The sequence below is a fragment of the Rhinichthys klamathensis genome, unplaced genomic scaffold (assembly GCF_029890125.1).
Source record: "Rhinichthys klamathensis goyatoka isolate OS25496 unplaced genomic scaffold, OSU_Roscu_1.1 h1tg000271l_1, whole genome shotgun sequence".
Classification (NCBI taxonomy): domain Eukaryota; kingdom Metazoa; phylum Chordata; class Actinopteri; order Cypriniformes; family Leuciscidae; genus Rhinichthys; species Rhinichthys klamathensis.
In genome coordinates, this window is record NW_026606791.1 from 599,180 (window position 1) to 613,364 (window position 14,185).

Genomic DNA, 14,185 nt, shown 5'->3' on the forward strand with positions numbered 1-14,185 from the left:
ATATTCAAACTAATTAATCCGCAACTGTGAAATATGTATGATAAAATGTATACTTTAGTATATACAAAGAAAGATTACATTTGAAATATAGTTAAAATTTTAATTGTTGTTGTAATTGTAACCTTTTTATTAAAATAGCAAAAATATATGTAGGCTACATATAAATAAATCTTAGGTAAATCTTAAAAGCTCAATATAAGCCTCCTCTTTAAATTATATGTATTGTGTTTTATTAGTGACACATTTGGGATATATTCCCAAACTTTCTGTAAAAACAGTATGAGAATTAACTGCACAATTACTAGAAATGTTTACATTTGATATTATACAATTTGCAAGCACAATTTGAAAAATAAATAAATAATTGGAACTGTGAACCAATTTTGTATTATATAGGCATATATATATATATATATATTGTCATTGCATTCTTGTGGCTCAGTGACACACCTTAATGAAAGGGTCATTAGTATGCAGCCCCATTATGCGCTCATTATGCGGGCCCATTGTCTTCTCAGGTGTGAATCACAGCAGGTCACACCCCTGCGCATATTGCCTTTCCAAACAAAAAGTGTCATTTTTAAATTTAAACCAATCTATTGTTTTATGTAAATGATAAGGCAGGATGATTTTCAGATCATTTTGAAGAAAAAACTATAGGCGACAACATCCATTAGTCAAAAGTCTTGTGGACACATATTTAGTATGTGTTTTGTGGCCTTATTTCAGAAACTTTAAGTTTTAGTTTTTTCAATAACCACACATAAACAATATTCTCTCAAAAATACAAACATGTACATACATGTTGATAACACATTATGGTAGCCCTGTTTGTGCTAAATAGAGTGTAATTACACCTTTGCCAGTAATTTGTTTATAAGCAACTGAAAAAAGCACAAATGTCAGAGTATGTCAAAACATCTCAAGGACCCCAAAAACACCTTGGACCCCAGAGGGTTAATCTGACTCCAAATTTAACCCTCTGGGGTCTAAGGTTTGTGGGGTCCTTGAGATGTCCCGATTATTGCACTTCCTGCCTGATGTCTGAGCGACTGCGCAGGGTCAAACTGAGCTTGACGACAGTCTGACAGTTGTAAATCTTCTAGTAGCTGTGCCAAGACAAATGTGAATTACCTAATTCCTCAAAAACATTGTTGAAATTTTTTGTCCCGTTGCTTTTATGGACTCTCTATCTATGGGCTTCTCCCTTGACTTTTTATGCCTCCATGTCCCCCTGATTGCCTCATAGTCAGTAAAAGATTGCCTGCGAGCTTCTCCCCCTGTCTATAATGTCTCAATTGTGCGACAGAACGTCGTGTGGTTATGACGCAACCGTTAGCCTATTTTCACAAAATGGCTTCTATGGGACCGTAACGTAAGATACAAAGTATGGAGCCTTTTATACATTGTCGTGTTTCTTTAGAAATAAATAATGGACAAATGGAGTATTTGGACGCCTCAGAATCAGATGTAAAGTTATTCGCTGTCAAAGTGACGCCAAAATGAATGGGAGTCAATGGAATGCTAACAGCAGGTGAAGTTCTGCTACAATGGCGGCTCCCGTGAGGCTTCAACTTCCGGCTGATGGATTACCCCCTTGTGTAAAACGCAGTGCAGCTGCACAGTGAGACACAGCAGAGCGTCTAGCTCACTCATTGGCTGTGCTGCAGTAACTGCACATCCAATGGCCGAGCGCCTCTGAACACACGACCAGTCCACAGACTTGGCGCCAAATAAGTCGGAGCGCGCCTAAATGGGCGTGGCTTAGGCCTATAAATATCGCTCATTTCGGCCAATTCATCAGGTTTAAATCGACTGAAGCGACACACCTGACTAACGTAACAAAGTACGTTCCCTTTCGAGAACGGTCACTTTGTATTACGTAGCTAATACGCAGTGGGGACGCAATGTAAAATGCCGCACATTAGCAATTTGGCTGTAAGCCTGGAGCCTAGGGAAGCATCCCCAAGGCTCAACAGAACAAGCCATCAGAATTCCCAGTATAAGACACTAGCCAGACTTGTCAGGTTCATGAACAAACTAGCACTATAACTGCCATAGGACCATACGTGCTATGGACAGAAATATGCTAGACAGATAAAAAACAGATATCCTCGGGTTAATATCACACTGAGAAGACCCATGCCTGCAGACAAAGAACCTCCAAATTATAGAATCTGATAAATGTGTACGGCGAGGAGGACCATCCGGCCACCGCACAGATATCTTGAATTTGTATACCACTGGACCACACCCCCGATGAGGCCATCCCTCTTGTGGAATGGGCTTTAGCGCCTATGGGACAATTCCGCTTTAAGATTAAATCCAACAGGTCTCATCCAAAGGAAAACCGAGAGTCTCTCAGTTATAATGAAACAGAAATATGCGGACAGGGTGGCAACGGGAAACCCCGGAGGATGAGACAGACTGGGTCCGTAGAGAGCACGGGAACGCCAATCCTTGGACCACTCACGTTTGCTGGAGGTTGGATAAAGCAGAGGCGAGTTAATAAGGTTGAAAGTTAGGAGCAAGCATCAGACAGGACACGACTAAGACAGAGGTTGGTACAACTGGCAAACAGGTACGTAACATTCGGGAATAATCTGACAAAGAACAAGAGAAATGAAAGCCTAGAAAAAGAGAGTCTAATCAGAGAAAGTGGTAAACAGTTGGGGAGGAGAGAGAGTGATGAGATGAGGTGATGAGACACAACTGAGAGCGAATGAGATAATGAATGGGAATGTGTGTAAATGGATGTAATAAAGAGTGTGACCAGAAGAGGGCGTGAGAGTGTAAGAGAAGAATACCAGGATCATGACAATATTTTACATTTACATTTATTCATTTAATATGAATATGAATATGAAAGATCAAGTTCAAGGACACAAGTGGACTTTGATCTTAACTTTATTGCTTTATTCTGAAACAGTATAAACCAGTTAAATCAACAGCAATATCTGGGAAGAGCTGAAAAGGAATTCAGTGCATACACCATAAACTTTAAGTGCCTGTATATCTCTTTACAAAAATAATTATTTACAAAACCATAAAGCTGTTTTACACAAAAAAGAAAGAAAAAATGTTTTAGGTTAATGAGCACCTTTTAATGTATAAAGTTTTATAAATAAATTTTTATAGAACTCCTTATCCTAAAACATTTTTTTTTTTTTTTTGTAAAACAGCTTTATGGTTTTGTAAAGAGTTATTTTTGTATACAGGCACTTAGAATAAAGTTCATGGTGTATGTCCTGAATTCCTTCTCAGCTCTTCCCAGGTATTGCTGTATTATATATTGAGTACAAATACATGTCTTGTATTCCTTAACATATTTTGATGAGTTAAAGCAATGTAAAAATATATGTTATCATAACTGATTGATCATACCGTTTTTTAAAGTGCATGTATCTTGATTCTACATAGGTTCTACATAAGTTACACTTGTCCATGAATGTTTTCCCCCACGCCAAGTCTACCCAAGGTATGCATTTAAGGGTTAATAGTGAGAATTGGACCCTAAACTGTGTGATCAAAATAACATGTATTCCTTGACAAAATGGATGTTTCATGTGTAATCAGGTCCACGTGACCCATGATTGATGATTTAAAACTCAGTCCGTAAAGAGTTTCCAAATTTCTTCCAGCTCATCATCATCGTCCATTGGTGTAGGAGAAATCACATTTGGGATCTCAGGCCCAATACCTGCAGAAGCATGAGAATAGACACAGAAATATATGATGATGTTTCCCTTTCAGTCGGTCACGAGGTTGGGATCTCGCTTGCGAGACCAACCTCTTAACTTCGAGTGTAACTAAACGAGCCAATGAACATTGACATGCAAACTTACACATGCTCCGCCCCACCGTGCAGGTACAGATAAGGGAGCAGATGCCTCACATATTCGCTTTTCGCTTCAGACCCGTTCTTATGTGTTCAGCTCTGCAATCTTTAAAGAGTGTGTCTGAGCTCTCAGAAGTCGCAGCCAACGCCGTTCACACCAACACCAACGAGAGGCAGCTTCCCATAAGAGCAGTAGACTAGAGTTGTCAGCATTGGCTGCGACTTCTGAGAGCTCAGACACAACAGTTGTTTTCACAGCTCTAGATTTGCGTCTTCAATGAGTGTATGTGAGCACACAGCAGGCTTGCACTATCGCCCTGCTTGTGTGCCGCGGCACTAGAGAGAGCAAATTCCCTAAAAGAGCAAGCACGGTGCGGCATTATACAACATTGTACGTCATTATATCTGTGTTTCCGGATGCAATCGTTTCCTTTCCTCATTTGATGGCCATGATCACTGTCTCACGTGCCTGGGCATAAGCATGCTGAGATTGCTTTCGTGGGTCGTTTATGTTCTCTCAGGAAAACATAACTACGTCGGCACGTTGTTTGTCTTCATCTCCTCCTATGGAGTCAGAATCTGAGCTTCATGCCATTCACATCCCAGACGTGCTCAATAATGCTGCTGACGAGCTCTCACAACAGCCTGCACCTTTGGGAGAGTGGCGACTCCATCCCGGTGTGTGCCCATGTTTCCTACCACTCCCTCCAGGGACCAGTTAGTGAACCTGCAGACCCAGCCATAGCTTTTCTCTGTCCCGTCCGCGCTCTGCGGCTGTACGTGGACCGAACGCAAAGCTTCAGGACCTCAGAGCAGCTCTTTGTCTGTTACGGAGGCCAGCAGAAAGGGAAAGGCTATATCCAAGCAGAGGTTAGCCCACTGGATAGTGGATGCTATTGTCTTGGCGTATCAACCCCAAGATGAGAGGGAACTCAACCAGAAGTGTTGCTTCCTCGCTGGCTCAAAGCGCCTCACTGACAGATATTTGTAGAGCTGGAGGCTGGCGACACGTTCGCTAGATTCTATAGCCTTCGTGTAGAACCGGTATCCTTCCGTATACTCGCTCCAAGTGGCCAGTAGTGTGGGGAACCTGTTCAAGTGTCGGCTTGCTGCGCCATTCCACTCTTAATGGACTGGATACGTGTGTTTATTTGCTCCAGTAAGTTACCCTGAATTGGCTAACCCTATTGAGTTCCTCTGTCATCCTTGGCAGTCAGATGAACCTAACACTCGAATGCATCGAGGAACCTGTGTTAGGCTGGGTGTCCATATGTAGTGATCCCTGCGGCGTTCCCATGTGTGTATTTTTCCACGGTACTACTACCCTGTTGGCTTGCCAGTGTCTTTCCCTCTGCTGGTGCAGTCCCCCTCCTCCCTTACTAGTCTGCAGCCATCCCAAAGACATTCCATATATTGCACTACCCTAACTGGCTAGTCCATATGTGTAACTTCCACATGATACTTCCCTGCGGGCAAGGATGTGGCTTTCGCAGCGTTCCTTTTCCGTAGAAGAAGCACGCTTTCCCAGTGTTATCCAATAGTCTCACTGAGTGGGTCCTGCGGACTTTCTCTGCATACGCTTCCTCTGCCCCTCAGCTTCGGGGGCAAAGTAGAGGCTTATGCAGGGCGTTGGAAGGGCCAGCAACATGGCGTTTTGGTAGGAATCACAATTCGGTGGTTTACTGACCCGACGTGACATCGGGAGTGACCGACTGAAAGGGAACGTCTCAGTTACATATGGTAACCCTTGTTCCCTGAAGGAGGGAACCCGTCACGTCCCGTCGCCATGTTTGCTGTACCATCGCTGCAGCCGGGTCACCAGCTCAGCTTCTTAGCGAAAACCAAATATGCGAGGTATCAGCTTACTTTTCTATACCCGCACGGCTGGGCGGAGTGTTGGATGCTTTTTAACATGGCTTTAGAAGATATTCACATTTGCAAGACATTTTATTGGTGTTTTCAACCTTCTTTTGAAAAAAAAACTTATATAATGTACTGTATACTCATGCATTATATACTGTAACACTTTGAATTGCTTTAGCATTAAACACTGCATAATTTGTTTTAAATGGAAGTAAGCTTATCTGAGGAAATCTTTGCATGTCAGGAGTTCAAATGTATCTGAGAAATAGTCCCATGAGTGCATTCACATAATATCTATTACTCACCTCCTTGTTCTCTTGGTCTCCTTCTGAGTCGGTCAGCTGTGTAACTCAGATATTTTTTTATTTCATTTTCACAGTCAACCCTGATTAGATTTGGTCTAACTGCAGCATCTGAAAAAGTTTGATAGTTTGTAATCTCTACAGGGTCAAATTGGTCTCAAAGTCTTTTAAATATGTTTTACTCATTTTAATGTGAAGAAGACTACCATGGCAAGCCGTTTTGGCTTAAATTGTACCCAGTGATACTCGTCGTAATTGCATTTTTACTGGTAAGAATTACAATTAGAGAGCTCTCTAATCCAATTATAACTAGTAACAATTACAATTAGAAAGCCCTCTAATTACATTTTTACTAGTAAGAATGCAATTACAGAGCTCTCTAATTGAATTTTTACTAGTAAAAAAAAACGAATTAAAAATATGTATAATTGCAGAGCTCTGTAATTAAATTAAAGAGCTCTGCCATTGCTTTCTTACTAGAAACAACTGAATTAGAGAGCTCTCTAATTGGAATTGTTACTAGTAATAATTGAATTGGAGAGCTCTCTGATTGTAATTCTTACTTATAACAATTCAATTGTAGAGCTCCGTAATTAAAAATGAATGGAAGTCAATGGAGACATATGACTAGTAAAAATTAATTTGTAGAGCTCTCTAATTGGAATTGTTACTAGTAAGAATTGAATTAAAGAAGCTCTGTAATTGTAATTCTTACTAGCAATAATTTAATTAGATAGCGCTGTAATTGTAATTGTTACTAGTAATAATTCAATTAGAGAGCTCTCTAATTGAATTCTTACTAGTAAAAATGCAATAATGACGAGTAAATCTGGGAACAATTTAAGCTAAAACGGCTTGCCATAGACTACAGACAAAATATAAGTGAAATACAAATGTTGTTGTGAGGTGTTCATGCAGTATTGACTTTACCTCTGATTACATCTGCTAAAATAAGCTTAGAGAAGGGCTTTTTATCTCCTCTCCCCTGCCAGTTGAACTCCTTTGCCAGATCATCTGTTAGGATGCGCTGCATAATATTCTTAATCACGTCCTTGGGTCCAAAGCCTCCAAGCATTGACAGATATTTTACCTGTGAGGAAAATACTTTTGATATTTGATTCTAACTGGTCAATCACAGCATTGATCAAATATTTTGTATAGCTTATGACCACTAAACTGTACTGTTACAGTAATAGTCTTCATGGACTTTTTCCTAGAAGCTTTCAACTTTTCTACAAGGTAAACAAAAATAACCATTTTGACTCAGTATATCTTACTTTATTTATTTATTTGTTAGTTTGTCTATTTTGTTTATGGTCAAGGAACATTCCAGTAGGGATTATTTTGTGAACGTGACGTGACCAGATAAGTGTACAGTATCCCTTTAAATGTTTTATAAATGCTGTTGACTCACCATTTTTTTGCGTGATGCTGCAGTGTTGAGCTCCCTTTCAATATTGTTCACGTCTTCAAACGTTTTAAGAGGCAGATTTAGGTTTGTTTTAACTTCTTTATTTGGCACGCTGGTACTGCTGCTGGGGACTTCAGAATCTGTGTTGTCTTTCAGTAGTTTCTTTAACATGGCAGAGTTTTCCTGAACCATACTTTTGATTTCTCTCAGCATTTGGAGGAGCTCCTCCTTGTCTGTTGTGTAAAATAAGTTGTGCTTTAATTACAAAAGTGAAAAGAAAAAAAATCTCAAACTGATTTTTGACAAAAATAGTTGACTCACCATCAGTCCTGGAGGCAGGTGGAACTGGAGGAAGCGTTTGTAACTGATTTTTTAACATTCCTACAGTATTTTCAAGTCTTTGTCTTTTTAGTATTCCAAAGCCTCTTTTTGACCTTTATTTAAAAATAAGCAATACAAAACAGAACAAATAGGTCATTTAACCTTTTCAAAGGTCAAATCTTTTGGGGAAAAAAATGTTGTTGGAAACAAAATGTATATTACCGTTCTTTTTGTTGTTTCATTTCTTTTTGCCCTTCTTTTGCATTGTCAAATATGACTGTAGTAAGATAAAGATTTCATTACATTATTTGAGAACTTAACAGACAGATAGAAATCAAACAGTTCTTTTAAAATTGTAATCATCACCATATTCTTTGTGAAAGCTTATATTTAATTTTTCCCATGGTTTCCCTCCTGTTTCAGGTTTAAGTCTGTTCTGAACAGCTTCCATGCACTTCTCTGTTGATCTGAATGGGGGCCAGTAACTTTGTTTCTTGTCTAGGCTCAACCAGTGTGATGCGACCACCATCACCTCATCTGAGTCTTGCAGGGTGACAACCGCATACATGATCTGCCTAGCAAAAAAAAAAAGAACAAAAAAAAAAAGAAGAGAAAAAAACAAGCGTGCATATTTGGCTGATATACTATAAATTATAGAAAATTTGAAAGTTGACCAATCAAATCATCTAAAGTAATCAAAAAATTAATTTCTATTTTGTTTGAAATTTGTCGTGAAATTAAGATCATCTGGTGAAAATGGAGGTTCTGACATTGAAACAGGCCTTTTGTCAGGGGATGTTTTCATAGCCTCGTGAGACCATCCTGATCTCGCGAGCTTTCAAGGTTTCACTCGCAGATCAGTCTGGATACTTTCCGTTAAAGAAAATTTGGGAGCAGTTCACCAAACGAACGTCCAATCAGCGTTGGCTTTGAGGCGGGTTGAGGTGTGACGCAACGAGAAGCGCGTCAGTTCAGTCTAAAGAACATGTCGGCTTCAGCGGATGAAACTAGCATCAGCGTGGCTATCGAGCAAGTTTTATCGGAATTACAGAGTATTTCTTCACTGAAAGAAGAGCAAAACACTGCTCTGGAGGCTTTTCTCAGAGGAAAAGATACGCTCTGTTAGTACGTCATATGCTTCGTTGATCTGATTGGTTGATTTGGCCCGTCTATCACCAACATAGGCCAATCAGCTAACCAGTATTTTCGCCCCTTTACCAAAACTACTTCAACGGAAGGTTTCCAGATGGATATGCGGAGCAAATCCATCTGGCGGAGTCAGGTTAATGTTTTCAGGAAGACATGAATAAACATCTAACACAGTTTTAATGATAAAAATCCAGAACAGGCAAAAAGGTAATGTAAAAGTGACCAGACAAACTAAAATGGAAACACACATAACTTGTATACAAAAGATAATGAGGATAACACAGCTTTTTTTGTTTTTGACAAAACCTTTAATTATTTATAATATTTTGTAAATGTTCCCTTAAATACAACAATTTCATAAAATCTAAAATCTGTTACGTTTAATTTTCTCAGTTTGTTGTTTAGAGTTGTTTTTGTTCTGTTTCTAGATCAGTTTTCTTTGTCTAAATGTATTGGTTTCCATGGTTTATGCATTAATTATCTTTAATTGCTAAAAACAGTATAAAAGTCTCCAATGCAGGGTAGCACCGAAGAGCTTATGTGCATCATGTAATGGAAAAATGTGATTTTCATTGATCTTTCAGTAGATATTGCAAAGGAATGTCACATGTTTTTTTTTATGTTTTTTTTATCATTTGTAGTGTGGTGTGGGAACAGGAAATTTATGTATGTTTGTATACCTGTGGAAGTGCAGGAGTGAGACACTTTGGGTACAGCTGGGAAGGAACCTTTGACCCTATAGTATTCTATTGTACGCATCATCGCGTACAATAGAAGTCCCATTTCATTGGCTTTGCGCCAACAAATAAAACTGCTCCTTTGAACACCCCCGCTCCCGCCCCCCTTTCTCTGCTCCTAATATATCGCGAAAAGAGTAGCAAAAGTCATGGCGCGAAATTTGAAATTGCAGTGACCGATTTGAGAAGTTGCAAGTGCCTAATTGAGGTTGTACTGTGATTGTGAATATAAGATTAAATGCAAATATATATTACAAGTTTGTGTCTATCATTTACGGAGCCCCTAAAGGGACCTTTGCAAAAATAAAAAAAATAAAGACTATCGCGTGCGCACGAGAAACGTCTCAGGTTACTACTGTAACCATAGTTCCCTGAGAAAGGGAACGAGACGATGCGTCACTTGACGCTTTGGGAACGCCCCCAGCGTGAATGCGTCTGAGCATCAATGTCAACTAGTCCAATGGAAAGAATGAGCGTCACGGGCGGGTGACGTCATGACCAGGAAGGCATAAGAGCACATCCGGTGAAACGCGGCATTAGCTTCAAAAAGTCGAAGCAAGCCGATCACAGGGATGCAGGAAGTATGGCAGGGTGACGCATCGTCTCGTTCCCTTTCTCAGGGAACTATGGTTACAGTAGTAACCTGAGACGTTCCCTTTCGAGGGAACTCGCGATGCGTCACTTGACGCTTTGGGAACGAGAATACCGAAAACGCCAGAATTCCAAGTACCTGAGTGTCAGTCTGTTGGAACTAAGCACTAAGCACCTGAGAACCTGGGGCAGCATCCAGGTCCAAACTGTAAAACCTGACGAATGTGAGCGGTGAAGACCAGCCTGCCGCATCACAAACGTCTTGGAGAGAAACCCCAAATAACAAGGCTTTAGAGGCCGCCATACCCCTTGTTGAGTGAGCTCTGACCACCAAGGGACACGGATGGTCAGAGTACTCGTATGCAAGTGAAATAGCCTCGACTATCCACTTACTAACCGTCTGTTTAGAATCAGGAAGACCCTTCTTAGGTGATCCAAAGCAAATAAATAACTGGTCGGACTTCCTCATTGAAGATGTCCGACGAACATAAGTATCCAGTGCTCGCACTGGACACAAGAGGTTCAGCCTTTCCTGGTCCGCAGATGTAAAAGGAGGACAGAAACCTGCAGCACAATAGGCCTCGGAATAATGGTAGGCACCTTTGGAACATATCCATGTTTCGGGTAAGATTGCCTTGGCCATCCCCGGTGCACTCAAGGCAGGTGGGGACCGAAAGGGCCTGAAGGTCTGACTCTAATAGGGACGAAATAGCTAGCAGAAAATAGTCTTAAAAGAAAGGAACTTCTCTGAGACCAAATCTAATGGCTCGAAGGGAGCCCCAGATAGGCCTTCTAGAACTATTGCAAGGTCCCAAGCCAGCACCCTAGTGCAAGTTGCAGGCCTCAGCCTCAAAGTGCCATGAAGGAAACGAGTGATCAGGGGGTCTCGACCCAAAAATGTACTACCCACCAGGGCGTGGAAAGCCGCAATGGCCGCCACGTATACCTTAAGCGTGGAAGGACATAGACCTGATACAAAGCGTTCTTGCAGAAACTCGAATACTGTGTTTACTGAACAGTTAACCGGATCCCACTGACGCTGGTAACACCAAGAAGTGAAAAACTCTCGAAATAGTGAATATAGTTTCCTCGTAGCGGGAGCTCTGGAGCTTAGAATGGTCTCAACAACCTCGGTTGAGAGACCACTCTCTATGAGTTGGGCCCCCTCAGAGGCCAAACCCACAGTTTCCAAATCCCCTGCCGGGGGTGCAATATTGCATCCCCTGCCTAAGACGGAAGGTCTCTCCTGATCGGGACCTCCAAGGGAGGTCCGTCGAGGAGAAAAATTAGGTCCGCAAACCAAATTCAGCTCGGCCAGGGTGGTGCTACTAAATAGGCTTATTCCATCCTGGCGGAATCACTCCAGAACTCCTGGGAGCAGAGCAACAGGGGGAAATGCGTACAGACGTAGCCTCAGCCACGTCTGCACCATAGCAACCAGCCCCGAGGGGACTGGTTGAGTGAGGGATAACCAGAGTGGACAGTGCGTCGTATGCTGAGACGAGAACAAATCCCCTTCTGCCTGGCCATAAAACTCCCATATTTGCTCCACCGCCTCGGGGTGGAGTCCCCTGGCCTCAGCCCCTGCCTCGACAGGGTGTCTGCTCCAATATTCTGGCCCCCCTGGAATATACACTGCCCTCAGACAGCGTAATTTCCTGAGGGACCAAAATAATAGGCCACCAACGTGTTGTCTGTGGGTCAAGAACCAGAGTTTCCTCCATATAACCAAGGCGCGGGGATACTGCCGCGTGATCTTGATCGTACGGAGTGGGTTTCCCCTCAGGGAGAACCCTCTGGTCCTGAGCCACCACTGTAAAGGTCTCACGTACAGCAGGTCAAAGGGTATCACATTGAACGCTGCTGCCCTGAGGCCTAACAGTCACTGTTTCAGAACAACACATGATGGCCCCTCAGGTCTGGGAGGAGATGTCTCAACGCATTGAAGACGACCATCATCTCTAGGCAATTCATGTGCCAAGCGAGATGATGACTCCTCCCAAGCCCTGAGCTGAGCGGCCTTCCAATACCGCTCCCCAGCCGGTGAGGGAAGCATCTGTCGAGATAGCAACTCGATGGCAAAGAGCTCCCAACACCGAACCCTGGGTTAAGAACCAGTGTTTCCTCCACATAACCAAGGCACGAAGGCACGGCGGCGTGATCTTGATCATACGAAGTGGGTTTCCCCTCGGGGAGAACCCTCTGGTCCTGCGCCACCACTGCAAAGGTCTCATGTACAGCAGGCCAAAAGGTATCCCGTTGGACGCTACTGCCACAAGACCCAACAGTCTCTCGAACTGTTTTACAGTGCGTGACTGGCCTAGCCTCAGCTCTTTTGTGGCTGTTAGGATAGCAGCTACACGAACGGGCGACAGAGTGGCCCGCATCGTCACTGAATCCCATACCACACCAAGGAAAGTTGTTCTCTGTACTGGAGAAAGCACACTCTTCTTGGCATTGAGCCTCAACCCCAACATCTGCATATGAGCGAGAACGACACCTCGGTGCCGAACTGCTAACTGTTCTGATTCCGCTAGAATCAGCCAGTCATCTATGCAATTCAGAATGCGTATACACTGCAGCCTGGCGGGGCCAGAGCTGCGTCTATACACTTCGTGAATGTGCGGGGTGATAGAGCTAGACCGAAAGGAAGTGCCTGATACTGGTGTTCTTTGCCCCAAAGAAAACCTCAGGAACCTCCTGTGCTGAGGGAGGATGGAGATATGGAAGTATACGTCTTTTAGATCTATCGTGACAAACCAGTCCTCGGATCTGATTTGAGTCACGATCTGTTTGAGTGTCAGCATCTTGGACTTGAGTTCCAGCACCAAACACTCCAACAGACGAAGATCTAATATGTGACGCTGCTCTCCATCCTTTTTTGGAACAATGAGATAACGACTGTAAAGACCCGACGCAATGTCGGGTGAGTACACCTGCTCTATAGCTTTCTTTGCTAACAGGGCCTTTACCCCTTGCTCCATTACCAGAGAGATTACCATTACCCATAGAGATATATTTGGCAGTAGCTTCCGCGCTGCCAGAAAATCTACCAAGGGAACCAGCCCCTCGAGGCTGGCCTCTGGTGTAATAAAGACAGCCAGTTCGGGGACCTGAAACATACTGGCAGGAACCACCCGAACTGACTGTTTTCGAACCCCCCTCAGAGGGCGCGAGTCCGACGCAATGTCGAGTTGACGCTGCGCCAGAAGCTCGCTGGAGAACGCTGCGCCCCGAAGCACCAAGGGTGGCGGGGTTGGCAGAACGGTCCCCTGAGGGCACAGAGATGGAAAGGGCACCGTATAATGAGATGTACACAATTCCACCCCGGTTGGGGCTGCCCTCACCGGTCTGACGCCGTGGCGCCAGACCTTTTCTTTTGAGCCGCAGCCTTCTCAGCATGAAGAACGGTCCTCGGATCCGGCTTCTGCTTTGAAGGCTTTGGCTGCTGTGTTGTGTATGAGAAACTAGCCGGCTGGAGCTGCTCACGCCCAGCAGCCCCAGTGGGTTGGACATAGCGAGGGAGAGATTATCTTGTATCTTTCTCCATGATTCCCATCAAATTGAGCCAGAGGTGTCTCTCAGTGACCACATTTCTTTGGCTGCCATCCCTGAGAGATAAATCTGAGGCCCGACGGAGTTCTCAAACCCCATCGGGCCAAACTCCCTCACTTCTGTCCAAATACCACAGCAGGTCAGCCTGATATGCTTGCAGCACTGCTATAGTGTGCAAGCAGGCTCGTGCTAGACCCACTGCCATATATGCTTTTCCCACTAGATTAAAAAATAGTTTTCTTTAATGGTTTAGTGAGAGAAGCCGACGCCTTCAGGGACGATACTGAACCGGGGGACATAGCTCGCAAGTGTCTGTTCTACCCGGGGTATTGCCCCATAGCCATACTCTCTTAACCCCCAAATATCTGAATATACATGAATGTGGGGCTAAAAAATGAGTAAGGCTTTTTCCATGATC

General features: G+C 43.2%; 1 protein-coding gene across 2 annotated transcripts in view; it reads right to left on the bottom strand.

Annotated features, from left to right (window-relative positions):
- Window positions 1-2,891: 2,891 nt before the first annotated feature.
- LOC130102397 (uncharacterized) overlaps window positions 2,892-14,185 on the bottom strand; it is a 39,687-nt gene continuing 28,393 nt past the window's right edge. The window contains exons 2-8 of one of the 2 annotated variants that reach the window (XM_056268422.1): window positions 8,102-8,306; window positions 7,958-8,012; window positions 7,736-7,848; window positions 7,418-7,647; window positions 6,934-7,093; window positions 6,007-6,114; window positions 2,892-3,700 (exon numbers count right to left, since the gene is read on the bottom strand). In XM_056268422.1, coding sequence (XP_056124397.1) covers window positions 3,609-3,700; window positions 6,007-6,114; window positions 6,934-7,093; window positions 7,418-7,647; window positions 7,736-7,848; window positions 7,958-8,012; window positions 8,102-8,303 — 960 coding nt within the window. In that variant the 5' untranslated portion in view covers window positions 8,304-8,306 and the 3' untranslated portion in view covers window positions 2,892-3,608. The remainder of the gene's footprint in view (window positions 3,701-6,006; window positions 6,115-6,933; window positions 7,094-7,417; window positions 7,648-7,735; window positions 7,849-7,957; window positions 8,013-8,101; window positions 8,307-14,185) is intronic. The other variant, XM_056268423.1, reaches the window with a different exon arrangement.